The 17503-nt window shown below is 48.6% G+C and overlaps 2 protein-coding genes across 4 annotated transcripts; both read left to right on the top strand.

Moving 5' to 3' along the window:
• Positions 1-5923: 5923 nt before the first annotated feature.
• Positions 5924-8298, top strand: LOC123051692 (protein NUCLEAR FUSION DEFECTIVE 6, mitochondrial). Of its 3 annotated transcripts, XR_006424235.1 has the most exons (4): positions 5924-6225; positions 6315-6442; positions 7359-7429; positions 7994-8298. XR_006424235.1 is itself a non-coding variant. In XM_044474654.1 (3 exons), exons 1-3 carry the CDS (start codon positions 6074-6076, stop codon positions 7733-7735), a joined length of 288 nt encoding a protein of 95 aa, XP_044330589.1. In that variant the 5' UTR covers positions 5995-6073; the 3' UTR covers positions 7736-7956. The 3 variants fall into 3 exon arrangements, 2 of the variants coding, with proteins under 2 accessions (XP_044330589.1, XP_044330588.1); XM_044474654.1 differs by lacking the exons at positions 7359-7429; positions 7994-8298 and adding an exon at positions 7728-7956 and having other exon boundaries at positions 5995-6225; XM_044474653.1 differs by lacking the exon at positions 7359-7429 and having other exon boundaries at positions 5998-6225.
• Positions 8299-16266: 7968 nt separating this feature from the next.
• On the top strand, positions 16267-16739 carry LOC123055666 (protein CDC73 homolog). Its single transcript, XM_044479578.1, has 2 exons — positions 16267-16615; positions 16680-16739. Exons 1-2 carry the CDS (start codon positions 16280-16282, stop codon positions 16737-16739), a joined length of 396 nt encoding a protein of 131 aa, XP_044335513.1. The 5' UTR covers positions 16267-16279.
• Positions 16740-17503: the final 764 nt, after the last annotated feature.

Genomic DNA, 17503 nt, shown 5'->3' with positions numbered 1-17503 from the left:
CGTGGACGAGCACGATGGACGCGAGGACCGACGCGGCGGACGCCACGGACTGGACGCTGGCGAGGAGGTCGGACGGGGAGGCCGCGACGGCGACGGCGACGGAGAAGGGCTTGTTGGCGAGGTGGGGGTGGGGGTGGCGGTGGCGGCGGAGCGGGCCGGCGGCGAGGGAGGGGGAGTGGAAACAGGGGCGGAGTGGTGGCTTGGAGATAATCATGGTGAGAGGGGAGGAAGTGGATAATTTGGCATCCTTGGGAGCTTGGAGGTGTGGCCGGTTTGTTGGCCATGGCTGTGTGGTGTGGGTTGATGCAGGCGGGCGACTGACCGCGGCCACAGCATTATGAGGAGTTTTGCTCAGCGAGCCTGTGTTAGATGGTGATTGAGTGAACTGTGTTAAACTACTTACAAGATTCGTTTTTAAGAGTTAAATCAGATCTAATCGAATTCTCAAAAGTGTTAGGAAACGCTTCAATTTTGAGCAGTGGAAACAACTTCTCAGTGGAAGACTACCCTTCCTCATGCGGCCGCCTTTCTCCCTCGCTTGACTTCACGCTGACACCGTTATCCTTGCCCCCGCCAACCACCACGCATGCTCAACGACACCCCTCTGCCTCCGCCTCCCCCCGCCCCACTAAGATTCAATCGCCGTCGGCCATCGTCGCTTAAATCGCCGCATCTAGTCGCGAGCTTGTCGACGGGGAAGGCCACCACAGAGTCGTGTTTCGTCTGTAACGGGTCCGCGCAGCCACCCCGAGCGCCCACCGCCACCGCCTCCTTCAGGTCCATGTCATAGCGACCGCCTTTGAAGCACTGCGGCGGGCGGCAGCGGTTGTGGGCCATTGGGCGGCAGAGATCTGAAATATGGATACACTGGGAAATCGATGGCTCAACACATTCGTCACCACGGAGCAGGCGGCGCGCGCGTATGATATGATATTGGTCCACTACTTCGAGAACCGGGAGAAACTTAACTTCCTCATCGGCAGGCGCTCTCTGGACTTCGTCGAGCCTCCTGTTAGAATGGCCTCCCTGTGCCAAGGAGATGCAAAACGTATGGTCGTCGACCAACTCCAGGCCAAGCGCAACGACAAGGCCTATATGGTTGAGCTCGTCGTGAAGAATTCACATATCATCGTCAAGAACCAGGCGTGGTTCGAGTCTAAGGAGAATGGCATGATGTAGGTCTAGATATTGGTCAAGCCCTCCGACGAGGAATGTAATCAACTCGACCTACTAACAATGACAATGAGGCTGGCCCCTTCAATGGGGGCGGTCTCTATCTCCTTCGACTCGGATAACTTTGACATGTTCTGCGCTTGTGGCGGTGACGACAAGTAGTTTAAATTTGTTTAATTATGCTATCTAGTGATAAAACATCTAATTATGCTATGTATAATGTGCAATCTTTTGTTTAGTTATGTAATTGAGTAGTTTAAATTTGTGTTTTAGGATGTGATAGACCATCTGATTGCGTTATGTATTATGTGCAAAAAAATTAGAGAGTTAAGTTTTGAGAGTTCGGTTAGGAACTGGTTTTTTTTTCACTCCTCAAATTGAGGAGTAAGACTCGAGGAGGCTTTTCACGGGATATAGTTTTGGACAGGAGCAAGCCCTCCAGCAGAAGGCACCTTTTCACTACTTTGTTTCTTTTACATAACAAGTTGAGTTTTACATATCATGCCATGTAACAAATTGTACATCACGCTTACAGATCGAGTTAAGCATTGTAGTTATGATTTTAATTATTAGATTTGGCCATAGTTATGATTTTTAATTATTAGAGTTGGACATAGGACATCGTATATTCAAGCTTAAACTTAACCACAATTTTGAATGCATTTATTAAGAAACCTAAGGACATGCTTAATTTATGATCGAGCTCTGATACTCACGTGTGGAAGAAACATTTACATATGGATGCATACAAAACTCACTTATCCTTGTATCTGTAACGAAGCTTAAAGAGATGCTTAATTTATGGTTGAGTTTCGTTTTGTGACACGCACGGTTGTGCGGATCAGGCCGCTTGCGTATGAATCTGGATGATGATAGGTGACTTCAATGAAACCACGTGTCCGTTTAGAGAAGCTCTAGCAGAGTCATCATATGTCCCCGATTGGAATAATAAATACCAATATGGCGATCTTATGCCAAAATAGCACTCTAGCAGAGTCGTCATATGGGTGCTGATCGATATAATTTATGAAGTTCGCTCCACAACCGACCTCATAATATCCATATTTGGATGTTGGGGAGGCCAATATGGAGCTTGCTCGATAAACAAACCGACAACGTGGGAAGAAAGTTTCAACTTCTTCCTCCTCGCGCGATGGTCAGGTTTGAAGTGTGACGCCACCCGTAGATGCATATTTGTGTCCCAGCTAACAACTAGTAAGTGGCACGACAACACTGGTAACCAAGGAGCCATTAATGATGGCCACCCCCCCCCCCCGATTCAGAAGGCGTCCGTTCGGATGGACATGTAGCTATATCCCCGGCTATAAAAGCCCGACGGTGAGGCGTCCCCATCACACAAGCCCTAGCCTTCGCGCCCATCCCATCTCCTCCTCGCCGCCTCCTCCCCTCCCATCTCCTCCTCTCTCAGTGAGTCGATGTGCCGAAAAATTGCAGACTGGCTCAATCACCACGAAGTCAACAAGTTTCACATGCAATTGGGCTAGTTGTGGGATTCTCCCCTCCCCCGTTTGGTGGGCATGATACTGCTTTATGTAAAGTGTCAAAGGAGCTAGATGAATGCCTCCTCAGAGAAGAAATAATGTGGAGGCAGTGACCCCATGAATTGTAGCTAGGAGAAGGGGATTAGAACATTGGGTTTTTTCAACGCAAAGTAAGCTAGAGACTGGTGAAAATGGAATTTAAAAGCTAATGAAGGAATTTGGTGGAAAGAACACAAACTTTGGAAGAGATGCCCACGTGTTCTTTCCAGCAATTGAGATAATGAAAATAGACCAAATGATCTTCTTGACATGTGCCCTATGAAAGTGATAGAGTTGATGGCGAATGAGGGACTCCACCGGGAGTTCCCGAAGGAAGAGATGAGCTATGCATTCTTCCAAAACGAACCCATCAAGGCACTAGACCCTGATGGCTTCCTGGTAATTTCTTCCAAAGAATCGGAGCAGTGTGAAAGAGGATGTTATCATAGGGGTCATGGAATGTTTTGAGGATAGTGTTGTGCCGGAAGGGGAGAGTGATATGGTGATTGTGCTCATTCAAATGGAAAGAATCATGAATACTTGAAATATTGTCGTCCCATCGGCACATACAACGTGCTATAGAAGGTGGTCTCTAAGTATCTCATCAACCATCTTCGGCCCTACCTCTATGTGCTCATTCCTGAGGCACAAAGCAGGAAGGCTAATAATAGATCATGCAATCATCACTTTTGAGTGTTTTCATAAAATTAAGCATATCAAGAATGCATTCACTACTCACTGTGTTCATAAGTGACCTGGCCATAGGGATGGAAACGGAACGGAAACTTTCCGCTTTTCTGGTAGGAAAAAGGAAACAGAGAGGAAATATGGATAGAAAGTGGAAATTTGTAAAATGAAAATGGAAACCAATTTTTTTTATGCATAAATGGAAACAAAAATGGAAAACATTTTTCGGCGGAACAAACATTTCATTTTCCGTGAATATGGAATTTTCCATTTCTACTATGGGCGTATGGCCGTTTTGTAGCCCAACCATCAAACATCACACAATTAAATAATGAGTAGAATGACGCATCTCTGGCCCAAATTGTAGTACCATATAAGGAAGCTAGCCCTGATTGTAGTCGCAATGGAGGTCGGACCTAAAAATCCCCCTTCGCTGATTATTGTGTGATGTTACAATGTGTTTTACTTGTTTGTGGGTTACCTGATGCACTATGCTTTGCTTATATATGAAGCTTGTCTTTGTGAATACCACAAATGTGTTTATGTTACCTAAGATGAATAAAATATGCACAAATGCATATCTTATAATATAATCGCCATAATATTTTGTAGTCATGTTAACAATTGATTAAGCATGTTGGTTTTCTTGTGGTTTTCCCTATTGTTCAAGGTTTTTTTAAGTTCCGGTGAACACATGCTTCTGTTGTCGTGTTCGTGTCGTATTCACTCCATGTTTGTTTCCGGTAGTATCTATTTCCGTATTCATTTTCGGTGTTTCTGTATTCGAATCTATTTCCGCAAAAAATATGAAAACAACTGTGATAGCACCCAGTTCCATCCATTTTGAAAGGGGGATTCAGTCAAAGGTGGAAGTCATGGATTATGAGTTGTGTGTGGCAGGTGAGATATGTCGTCCGGTTCAATGGCTCAAATTTGCACACACAGAACTAGTCATTGAGAGGACTTTGACAAGGAGATACGTCTGGCATGTACTCCTCCCATTCACAAATATAAGATGTTTAGGATATTTGGACTACATGCGGACTAAAATGACTGAACAAACACACTAAAACATGTCTATATACATTTGATTCACAAAAAAGTTAGAACATCTTATATTTGTGAACAACGGGAGTACTTGTTTCTATTAATAGTTGATGGCCTCTCTTGTGTGTTTGGTCACATTCTTGCAGAATTACTAGGAAGGGATCATGCATGATCTCCGTGATGACTCGAACAACAAGGGTAAATAGCCTATGCTCCCTTGGCTATCAGGTGAGAGTAGGACACCGATTGGCAGGAAACAATCCGGATTAAGCTGGGAGGGGTGGGGCTAGAGAATGAAGACTCCCAGTACCGTCTCAGTCTCGGTATTTGCCTTTCCGGGGGAGGAGGGTTCCTTCTTGCTACTAGATAAGGTAGTGGTGGGTGCAATCGTCCGGAATAGTGATGTCGTATGTCCATTTGCTGTAGATTGCCTAACGGCACCTGTGCTGAAGATTCTGAAACTTATGTGGCGGGCCTATGCCGTGCGAGGTAGGCCGTGCTGCAGACTCAGTGACAAGATGTACCTACTTTTGTCACCTACATTGATGCTCCAGAGCAGATGGAAAGATTTGAGGAGTGTGTTATGTTGTTGATTCAAAGAGAGAGTAATGCCATCGCCCATAAGCTTGTTAGATTCACTAGAACATACAGGGATATGATCCTTAAAAATTAGAATGATGTTCCACGCCATATTTCCTTGATCATATGTAACGAGTGTTCTTCTGGAACCGTTGATATAACATGACCTCTCTTCCCTTACAAAATAATTACAAAATAATTATGTTGGAAAGGTGTTTTAAGAGCCTCTTTGCATTGCATGGCTTTGAAAATATAGGAATATCCCTAGAGGATGATTGAAACGTCTTAAAGTATTGAGAAGAGAGGTAACGAGAGATAAGTAAAAGTGCATTGGACTTCTCAACAGAAAAAATGACGTTTGAGCGTACATTAAGATTCCTACAGAATAAGGGGGGAACGAATTTCATAGAATTTTGTTAGTCCTAATCTTGCGACCTAAAGGGCTTATTCAAATTCTTCAAAATTCCTATTAAAATCGGGAAATCCTATGATGCAAAGAGACCATTAGAATTTTTGACAAGGCGAATGAGGTGGCCTGATTGCCTTCTTTTTCCGGGAAAGCTAACTGCGACCGGTCGCTCTGGGCTAGATGACAAACGAACGGGTTTGCCTGACAGTTATAGGTCATAGCAAACTTTTTTTATGACAGTTTTCTGGCCGTTCTTGTCACATTTTTTTTCTTCCTAACAGAAACTGCTATGCGCCTCTAAAAAAGATGACATGCATTCTGGAAAGAAAATGCCAGGCGAAATGTTCGCAAATGCCATCTCCCCTAGCGACCGTTCACTGAACATTGGCGTCTTTTCTCTTTTGAGTTTTTTTTTTCAGTCTTTTTTGAGTGGTGGTGGCATGGTTCCGGATTTTGTAGCACTCTAGACCAGTAATGGGCCGTCCCACGGAATGGAGAGAAGAAACCGCACTCAGCTTCCACGGAGAAAATGGGCCGACCCCATCCGCCTTCATCTAGCCACACTGCGGCTACACTGATTTTCCCATCCATTCCAAGGGTTTTTAGCCCCTCGCCCTCCCCGTGCCGCGCCGCAGCAATGGCCGCCGCCGCCGCGAGATCCTTCCTCCGATCCGGATCCGCCACCTCCTCCCTCCGCGGCGCGGCCGCCAGGGCCGCCTCCCGCTCCGGGCCGGCAACCCCCTCGAGGCGGCTCCTCTCCTCTCCTCCCCGCGCCCGCCTCGCCCTAAGGTACGACGCGAGCTCTTCTTTTCGGGATTCTTCTCCTGTATTTTCGATCTAGATGAAATTTTTGGTGCTTGCGTTTATGGTACATGGAGGTCGCCGCTGGAGATGAGCAGCGCCTGCTTGGAGTCGCTGATGCCCATGCACAGCGCGACGGCTTCGGCGCTCATGACGTCGCTCCTCGCCGCCCCGGCTCGCGTTGGTTCCTGCTGGATCTCCGAAGGTGAATTTTCCCCTCATCTTACTGTTCCTGCAATGTTTGATTACTTCACTTCACCTATGAAACCGCTTTGTTCGTATATGTGCTATTTGCCATGGAGAGTGGTCTGCATTTGCTAAGTATCCACCGAATTCCAAGTCACGTCCGTTCATTCGTAATATATCTGCATTCATGCATGGGTAAAGAGAGACCAAAACAATTTGTGTTTATTAGATTATCGTCATGGTCAAATGCTGACAGCTAGCGTTGTTAGGCAGAACTATAAAGACATGTGTCCCCACAATGGAAGTATGGTTTAGTGATAATCTTGATCTATTTAGTCACTGGTCCAAACCTCCCATGCATAAATAGGAGCTGCAATGTAACTCAACCTGGAAATCATTACTAATTTCTGGGGAACTGACATTGCTTTAGTTGTTTGCGGATAAGAAGTGCACCCATATATTGTTCTTAAGAGAAAGTATTTGCATATGTGGCGTCAAATTTACTGTATTCACAAGTTAAATCAGTTAGATGCATTAAGTGGTCGCACTTTCTGACAACAGACTTCACTTTCATTAAAGTGAAATAAGAACAATAGAAACCTTAAATCAATTAGATGTAAAAAAAAAATTAGAGACGCGTTATTGTTTCTTTTACTGTTGCAAGACATGTTACTCGAAGCTGCCATTATTTTCTTTATTATGCCAGAACAAAAACTTTGCGATTAGAGACAATTGAAACTATGTATAGTTGTAATTGCTGACTGCTGGACCATGCCAAAGGCTATTAGCTTCACAGAAGTTTCCCTTTGGTTTCTTGAAAAACTCTATAAGCGTAGTTTTTGATGGTTTGCTTCTGTAATTTTAATATACACGTCATGATTAATTACAAAGCAGAGGCAAAAGGGTCACTCGTTTTTTTTGTATTGACAACCCAGCTGGCAATGACGACCTGTGAAAATATCTAGGTGGATGTAGCAGACTAAATCCAGTCACCACTAATATTCAGGTCTGGCCAGATTTTAAGTAGGACTAGTATCCATGATAGCATATATTCTATCAATCTTCCTCCCACTGTTTGAGCAAGAATGCAAGATGAAGATGCTTTTTTGTTGTTGCAAACAAAGACATCTATGACCATGGCTGTATGAATCCTGTAATTGCTATCCTTGATGTTTGGCCCGACCATGCAAATTTGCGTCCTTAGCTTACTTAAGATACAATGATTGTTAGCCGCAATAATATTATGTAAGTTTTTTCCTTGTAGCCAAAAAGTTGTTTCTTTGACCCAATTTATATCTCTGTAGATCATTGAGATCAGTGAGGATGGAGGTCACGGATGAAGATGCATGCTATTTTTTTACCACTCGTATTTCTTTTGCTTTATCAAATGCACATGGCTGAGCAAATCCTGTAACTTGGATCCGTGTGATGTTTTGCCTGATAATGCAAATTAACATCCTTAGCTTATTACCTGGGAATCGTACGATGATTGTTAGCCGCAATAATACCATGTATGCTTTTTTTTTTTCTAGCCAAAAATATTTGTTTGACACATTTTATATCTCTATAGACTTATGATGGGTGAGGACGGAGGTCTGGGATGAAGAGACGCCCTGTTTATTTTCGCCAGTAACTTTTATGATGTGAGTTGAAGAGCTGGAGCTTAGACTATTGGTTTCTATTTGTAGATGAATGATCTCTTGTTGTGGGAGTCTGGTGTGACTGATGGTAGCTACTAAGGACCTCTCCCACTGAATTTGAGCTACGTTTTTAATCTGCCTTTCTTCTGGCTCTGTTCAGGGATTTTGGTATGTATTAAGTGTCTGCAGGATTATAACAGAATTTGGTGGCGCGTAAGAAATAATGTTGAGTTCATTTCTGGGGCCGTATTGTTTTGCCATTTTTCGTCTTAGCGTTACGGTATAACTTTAGTCAGATTATTTTCAGTTTTTCACCACCAAACTCCAATTCCTGTTGAACTTAGACTTTATTTTCTTGTAGAACGTTTCATTTTGGTGCTTGTCCTTTCCCCCTCTTGGAGATCCATCTTCCATGCTGCAAGAGATCAGCGCAAAGGACCTTTTGTGCTTGCCTTTCTCCTTGTACTTGCTATGCGTGTGGAGACTCCGGCTTATCCGAGGCGTGGATGGCCCTTGCCGTGGTTTTGAGCTGCGCAGGGGCATGGTGTGGTGAGTGGTGACGTGCTTGCGCGTCGGGGAGGTTATGGGCTGGATGGCCTGGCCGGGTCATGGATTTGGGCACGTGTGGTTGAAGGCATTGATGTTGCAGCCCCCACCTTTCTCATCATGCTTCGGGGAAACCCTAGATTCGGTCTTTCGGATCAGACGTTGATGGCGTTGTTGGCTCTGGCATCGTTCTCCCCCTTGAGGGCATTCTCTTGAGTGGGATTTAGTCAGAGGGACTCAGGACTCGTGAAGATGGTCGACGGTGGCTAGCATGACATCTTCGAGGGGACAAGAGGAGCACCTCCCACATTCGTCAGCCAATCTTGTGGGATCGGAGTGGCATATGTTCAATCCATGGGATATATCGTTTCTCTCTAGTGTCATCGATGTTCATGGATATGCTTGTGGTAGCAAAGATAATGCAACGGATCCCCTTTGCTATTTTAGCAATCTCTGTTGCTCAGATTCATCCCTTTCTGAGGTAGAAAACCCATCCATATATGTACGAGTGAGAGATGTCTTCCGTCCCGGAGAACCGAGCAGGCTACCATGAGACAAAAGATCCTCTTTCTAAAGAGATATGATTCGGAACTCTTATATGTCCAAGGTCAATATGGAAATTCTTTTAGAGGTTTTCCCTTTGTTCATGTCAACAAACAATTTGAAATACCTCGACTTTTTTAGAACAGGTCCGAGTCAAATAGCAATGATTCGAAGCACTTCTTTTTTCATTACACTATTTCGGACGCTTCATTAGAAGATTTAGGGTAAAGAGAATGGATATGCGCCAGCGCGTTCACTTTTTTTTTCTGTGCCGATCCAGCATTCTATCTTCCGCATCATTAGAGCATCTCCAGCCGCGCCCCCAACAGGCCCCCAAGGCGACTTTTTCGGCGCTGGCGCCAAAAAAACGGCCCAGTCGCGCCGCCAGGACGACGAAAAGCGCCGGTTCGGCCCTTTTTTCCGCCCGTCGGCCGCAGGCCGAACCCGGCGCGCTGGGGGCGCTTGGGGGCTCCGACGCAAGGGAAAAGCGCGGCTGGCCCACGCCATCAGGTGAAAAGTCAAGATTTTCTTCCCCGACTCGCCTCCCACCCCCCGCGCTCTCTGCCGCCACTAGGTATATCCCGACGCCGCCCCGCCGCCCTTCACCGGTAGATAGCCATTCCCCGCCGAAAAAATAGCAGAGGTTCGCCGCGGCAGCCCCTCCGACACCAGCTGGGCGTTTCCGGCCACGGAGGGGCAGTTTAGCGGCGGGTGCACGCCCACCGCGCGCAAGGTGTTTGACGATTTGCCTGCCTCGGTGATGGACTCGGATGACGAGGAAGTGCTCGCCGCGGTGCTGGAGGAGGAAGCCGAGGCCGACGTCCAGGAAGAAGAGCATCTCATGGTGCTCGCCGCCCTCGCCCAGCTGCCGGCGAGCAATGAAAAGCCGCGGCAAGGTGGCTCGGCGCCGGGGCGGGTGAAAGCAAAGAATCGGCATCGTCTCGAAGGCTACTGCATGCTCTACTCCGACTACTTCGCCGATGCTCCACTTCACGGCGACAGAACATTTCGGCGCCGTTATCGGATGAGCAGAAAGCTTTTCCTCAGGATTGTGAATTCCATCCGGGAGTTCGACAACTACTTCAAATGCAAGATCGATTGCACCGGCAAACTTGGATTCACCTCCATTCAGAAATGCACGACAGCGATGAGGATGCTTGCATACGGAGCTCCCGCTCAGACCTGGTCAAAAGATCAAATGTGGGAGATCATGACCTGCTGTGTCATCTTGCACAACATGATCATTGAGAGCGAGCAGGAAGAGCCAGTGTTTGACACTGAACCATACCACAGGCAGGGTCCTCTTACCCAAGTTGATCACCAGCTACCGGCAACCTGGACTGCCTACCTCAGTATGCGTCAGGAGATCCGAGACCCACAGGTGCATCATCAACTGCAGCAAGATCTGATAGAGCACCTATGGAGGCTCAAGGGCGACAACGGGCACGACGTGTGATGAAATATGAATTTTTATTTGTTGAACTATATAATTTGTATTGAACTATTTGTTGTTGAACTATTTTGTTGAAGTATTTGAATTTTTTGTGATGAAATATGTGATAAAAAAAATTATGTTGATAATTGAACGCCGAGCCACGGCGAACCACGCCGAATATGGGCCTATTCTCGCCCATATGGGCCTTTTTCGCCGAAATGGGGCTTCAAAAGTGGGCCAAAATCGGCGACTGGGGGCGACGACTGGGCGCAAAACCGCCCCTAGCGCCGAACGAATCGCCGGCTCGCCCCCAGGGGGCGATTTTTATGCGTCGGGGGGGGGGGGGGGGCAACGGCTGGAGATGCTCTTATATTGGTTGACAAAGTCGTCCGGTAGCGGTCGATCATTAAGGTTGATCAAATGTCGCGGGAAATCCCCATTAGCATGTCTTTTCATTAAGGACGCCTGTATCGTTGCGGGTACCGGCTTTGGTGTGTACTTTGGTAGCAGTGTAGGTACTCGAGTGCTTGGTCGGGTGTGTTGTACGGTGTTGGCCTTCCAACGCTTTGTATGTGTTGTGGATTTGTGGTGCCTTAGGCTTAGTCTTGCTAGCCGTTGTATAGGTTTTCGTCTGGTTTTTCTCAATAAACCGAGTTGCTCCTTTTATTTCTTCTTTATGCGATGCATTCCTTGTTTGGGGTGTTCTTTCTAAGTAATAGATCTGGTAGCTCTCTTGCTAACATTTGATAACTTTTTTTACTAACATTTGATTTTTTTCCCTAAAAACACAAGAAAAAATGACAAATTCAGCATGAATAGTGTCACAAAAATTGATACTATTCACTTGTGTGTTCTTTGACATTGGATCTTAGATCCATGGCTAAGTTTGCGCTCGAGCACTTGCGCTTAGGTGCTCCTGTGACACTTAGAATCTCTCGCAAGGGCATCTCCAAGGCTATTAATCAAATTGTCCGTAAATGTCTCGACTGTGCGGTCCGGATACTTTGTGCTCTCCAGCACTGTCCATCAAACGTGCGCGATCGGCCCGCATGTCCAAGTTCTTGCAAATTGGAAGCAAAGTCGGGGAAGTTTGCCCATCGCGCGCCAGACCAAGCATTCTAACTCGGGAAATCATCGTCACCCCTTCCCATTTAAAAACCCTCGTCGCGCGCTTCGGTCCATAGGTCTCATCGCGCATTCATTGCCTCTCAGAGCAAACACAACTGGCCTTCCACCTACTCACATCCATGCCGGTCAGACCGACGTGACCGGACAGCTGATCAGAGCCGCTTCAAGGCGAACGCGATGACCAAGAAGCCTACTCCGGCCACTGCGCTTGCATGAAGCGACACCGCATCGGCAAACTATAGCCCATCACCTCTACACCGCTACCTCGCCTCTCCTCTCCTTTCCGGTCCTCTCCTTACTGCTCATCGCCGCCATGGCCAAGTCCCTGCCGACAGGAGGATCTACGAGGAGCTTCAGATCATGCGTCATCGCCCACGGTTCCCGGGCTCGTTGGGCTCCATGGCATCAACGATAAAGACCGAGGAGGTGGTGCTCTCCTCGGACGACGAGGCAGCAGCAGCCGCTCCTCCTCGCCGAGGCCGCACGAACCAAAGAGGAGTGCGCGCGATAGCTCAACTGCTCCTCGCGCGATCGATGTTTGATCTCTGTCTGGCGCCGTCCTCGCCGCTGTGCCACCGCGTCAAAGAGGAGCCGATGTCCTCGTCGCAACGTCGCGTCAAGACGGAGGCGCCCTCTCGCCCCGCCGCCGTCAAGAAGGGGAAGCCCTCTCGACGATCACCAACGCGCGTGGCCGTGTCTGTCACCACCTCGGTCGCGGCGGTGACGCCTCGTCATCACGCGCCAGGATGGCAGACGAAAAGGCAACAACCGAGGAGGAGCGCCGGGAGCGGCCCAACGTGGCGCGTTGTTCCACATTTGCCATGTGGGGCGTGTGTATAGCAGTGCTCAACTGGGTGTGTGCCGACCTGGCCTCGCCTTACCCCGGGCCAAAGATCGTCCAGGACCACCGCTGGATCAGCGACTAACTCTACAAGATAGGGTTGGCCAAGTCTGACCACGCCCTTTCAATAGCTGGCAATGACAAGGCCAAAGGCCAAGGGCGGGCGGCGTGGACTGGATCACTGGAGTATGCGCCCGACCATCACCGCAAGCCGGACGTGGCCAATCGTCTGCGTGACGTCGGTTGGCTACGCCACCAGCGCACGGCGGCCACTGATCATGGTTGTCGCGAATCCTTGACGGTCGTCCGCTGTTGGAAGGACGACGGCGACAATAGGGGCAGCAACGACGATGACAGTGCGGACGACCGCGGAGGTGCCGACAGCCTTGGAGTGCATGCCTACAAGGTCACCGTTCGATACCTAGCGTAGTTTAAGTTCAGTTTTTAAAATTTAGTTTTGAAATGCGCACGGACATTTCGTGCAAAAGGTTAGATGTCCGTCCCCGATTCGTTGTCTGATGACACGTTCAAACGTGTTCGTGTGTCGACTTCGATGCACTTTGTTGGAGATGCCCTTAGAGTATCTACAACCGGCGGCCTCAAACCCCCTCGTACGTTTGGGCGGTCCGTTTGGTCAATGACCGATAAAAAAAACCTGACTTAGATACACATCTCAAATTTTCAAAAGCCCGGGCTGACCAGCACCAATATGGGGCGGATAGGGGGAGGCCCGGGCGCGTCAGGGTGTGTCCGTCAGATCGAACCCGACGCACGCTAGCCCACCCGATCCCACATATATTTGACCTCATCCGCTCCCCTGACCAAACCCTCGCCACTCCACTCCACTCCGTCTACTCCACTCCGCGAACCAAGTTTCTGTCCGGCGATCTCCGGCCTTCTCCGGCATGGCGGGCAGTGGATCCAAGTCCTACACCTCTCGATCCGCCGACCACAAGCTCATCCCACGCGGCTCTGAGGCCCGGCTTGTGCTCCGCCGCTCCTGCGAGGAGGACACCCGATGATAGTGCTCAGACACCTTTAGTCAGGAATCCATTGCGTCCGTCCAAATGGCGCATGGGTCCGCCGCAAGGTGTGTCGCCACTGCTTCACCAGAGACGGTGTGGTCCATCTAGCGTCCAAACATGGTGGCGAACGCGCAACCCCTTTGTTGGCGTGCCAAGGCTGAGGGGAACGCATGGGCGTCGTCAGACGCAAATATGGCGCAACGTGCCTGCTGGGCGAGACAGCAGGCGCGGGCTCCGGCGGCAGCCCTCACGGCGGTGGACGTCGGTGAGGCAGAGTCGCATTCTTTGATGCCCCGTATGGTGCACCCAACCGGGCGCCGCAACCGCGTCGTGGTGGATATCGCTGGCTCCTCCCACAATGGATCCATCATCGATCTCACGTCCACCGGCACGGTCAAGGTTCCAGGCTCCGATGAGAAAGAGTAGAGCATGAGAGGCAACAACGCCTCGAGTCCCGTGAGCCGGTGTGCCCCATGTCCTACTCTACCTTGTCGGTGACCGAAGCAACACTCCGAGGTGCACAGCCGGCTGCCGGACATGGGCATGGCGGAGCCGGACGAGCTCCGTTTAAGATTAGGTTTACGTTGCATGTAATAGTATGGATTCGAGGTTTTTAATTTGAGGTATCCGATAGAATTGAATATTTAAGGCATGACCGGGCGCGTTCACAGACGTTTGATGGCTCGGATTTGCTGTATCCGGCTGCAGATGCTCTTAACAGTGATGAGAACTTGTGGTGTGATGTCATGCGCCCATCCAAGCTTATACTGAGTCACTGAGATCCATCTTCTGCCATAGACATTAGTAAGTTGTCTAACAACTTAGTGCTATTTGAGTGACTCGTACGAGGGTACGCGGACATACTTTCCTCTCTCGTTGCTATGCATCTGCTAGATAGATCTTGCGTGATCGTAGGATTTTTTTTAAATACTACGTTCCCCAACATGAAATACACCATAAATCTTAAAACTATTCGAGGAATGTCAAGTTAATTGTAATATTACTAAACAGTATATAGGGGTCCGAAAGTCACTGGCAGTCCTATCCATGCCGCATCAGCTTTGACTTGACCGGGTGGCACGCTGACTACTATCATGTTGCAGCTTTTTGCACCCTCCCCCCCCCCCCCCCCCCCCAAGGTCATCTATTTTATTTTGTGGCTCTCGTTGCATACACCCTCTTCCTTGCCTTCTCACCACCTCCGACGACCGCAACCCACCTCAGCGCCCAAAATGTCATGAGTGGGCTAGGAAGGAAGTGGGCACAAAGTTGTCTAGACTTTCACGACGAGGGTGGAAGGAGGAGAGAATTGAGGTCGGAGCCAGCCCGCTTGCTTGCTGCCACGTGCGCTGCAGGCGCCGCGCCCTTCGTGGAAGGCAGTCGCTGCCGTTCGGGGAGGGGGTCCGGACCCATTGTGTGGGAGAGCAAGACCGGTGACGACGTAGTAGGGATGGCAACGACTAGATCGTATGAGAGAATTGTGGGATTGGATGGATGGTTTGATGGTTAGATGACATATGCGTAGCTTTTGTGCAAAGAGGAAGGCCGCAAGGAGGGAAGTTGTGCAAAAAATTGCCACATGGCAGTGGTCAACCTGCCACCCGCGCAAATCAAAGGTTATGCAGCACATATAGTACTGCGGTGACACGCTTGACAAACTTTAAGAAAATAGATGTGCATTTTCATAGTATGAGGACTAACTTGACATCCCCAAGTAGTTTTAGGTCCAGTGATATATTTCTCATCGGAAAATAGGGGGAGAAGGGGTCCACCCCCATACAATTCAGGGGGAGGGAAGATTTATTAGTTAGAAAAGATATGTAAAATGCGTGTAAAAAGTTCATGGACGCGTGTAAAGATTTGTTAGGAAAATGATTGACCACGTAAGCTCTCCTTCTCCTTCTCTATCTGCTCGTTGGCTCGGACGATCAACCGAACGGGTGAACATAGGAATGCAGACGGACCCATCTGTGTTGCTTGAAATAAGATAACCGATGCTGCTTTAAAATCATGCTAATAAAAAAATCTTAAAATAAACATGATGGTGATGGACCTCGCTGACGCGTCTAAGGTGTGATGCAGGCGAACACGCGGACTCGGTGGTTCCTCCCTACCTCTAACTAGTCGAATGCCCATGCGTTGTCACGGGATAACAAAAAAATATACCTTGAGAAAAAAAGTTGTAATTCAAAAAGGTATGTCAAACAACCAATAATGATTCTACCACGTTTATTTTCTCCTCAGTAGTCCTTGTGTCTCCTTGACCACCCTATCGTTACAAGTTAATTAGCCTCTTTCGAATTTGGTCATCTCACCTTACTAGAGTAAATTGCAAGAAACCACCAGTTTGAAGGCTTGGTTTGCAGAAAACACTAGGTTACATTTTTTGACAGAAAGCACCGCATCTTGTGTAATCTTGTTGCAAATAACACCGATTGGCGAATTAGAGCGCTTTAAGTATGTTTATGACAGGTGGGTCCAGATTTTGCCGACGTGGCATAACGACTCGGCTGAGACGGCGTTAGATGGTGCATTTGTCTAGATTTACAAACAAGTCCCTGTAATTTTAAAGGAACCCTTAGATGAAAACCAAAAAAGCAATCAGCTCCCTGGAGCCTACCCAAGCACGCGAGCAGAACCCCAGTGCCGCCTGATCCAGCGAGAAGCCAAGCCAAAGCAGAGCTCCGGCGGCGTGGCCATGGATCCCCTGGCCGTGCTCCGGGACTACGCCGCCCGCGGCGACCTGGACAAGATCATCTTCAACGGCGACGACGTCCTCTTCGGCGACGACTACACCTTCCCGGCCAACCTCCCCACCGCCTTCGCCTCCAAGCAGTCCGGCCGCCCCTACCCGCTTTCCGCCACCGTCTTCCTCGCCCAGCACAACGACCTCAAGCACACCGAGTTCCTCCAGGCCGCCCGCCTCCGCCGGATCCCGCCCGTCTCCCTCCCGGACCGCAAGACCATCCACGAGGTGAGGGACAAGCCGGCCTCGCTCAAGCCCGACGACTGGGCGCGGGTGGTGGCCGTGTTTGTGCTCGGAAAGGAGAGGCAGTTCAAGGCGGCCAACAATTCTTCTTTCGAACCTGATGTGGCAGCGTGGCCGCGACGGCAAGGCGGCGGCGTCCTTGGCGCTCGTTGTTGGAAATATGCCCTAGAGGCAATAATAAATGGTTATTATTATATTTCTTTGTTCATGATAATTGTCTATTATTCATGCTATAATTGTATTGTCCGGAAATCGTAATACATGTGTGAATACATAGACCACAACCTGTCCCTAGTAAGCCTCTAGTTGACTAGCTCGTTGACCAACAGATAGTCATGGTTTCCTGACTATGGACATTGGATGTCATTGATAACGGGATCACATCATTAGGAGAATGATGTGATGGACAAGACCCAACTTAAGCATAGCATAAAAGATCGTGTAGTTTCGTTTGCTAGAGCTTTTCCAATGTCAAGTATCTTTTCCTTAGACCATGAGATCGTGCAACTCCCGGATACCGTAGGAGTGCTTTGGGTGTGCCAAACGTCACAACGTAACTGGGTGACTATAAAGGTGCATTACGGGTATCTCCGAAAGTGTCTGTTGGGTTGGCACGGATCGAGACTGGGATTTGTCACTCCGTGTGACGGAGAGGTATCTCTGGGCCCACTCGGTAATGCATCATCATAATGAGCTCAATGTGACTAAGGCGTTAGTCACGGGATCATGCATTGCGGTACGAGTAAAGAGACTTGCCGGTAACGAGATTGAACAAGGTATTGGGATACCGACGATCGAATCTCGGGCAAGTAACATACCGATTGACAAAGGGAATTGCATACGGATTGATTGAATCCTCGACACCGTGGTTCATCCGATGATATCATCGTGGAACATGTGGGAGCCAACATGGGTATCCAGATCCCGCTGTTG

Source organism: Triticum aestivum, chromosome 2D, assembly GCF_018294505.1.
Source record: "Triticum aestivum cultivar Chinese Spring chromosome 2D, IWGSC CS RefSeq v2.1, whole genome shotgun sequence".
Lineage (NCBI taxonomy): Eukaryota > Viridiplantae > Streptophyta > Magnoliopsida > Poales > Poaceae > Triticum > Triticum aestivum.
Note: the sequence above shows the minus strand (reverse complement) of the source record. Positions and strands in the feature narration are given on the sequence as shown.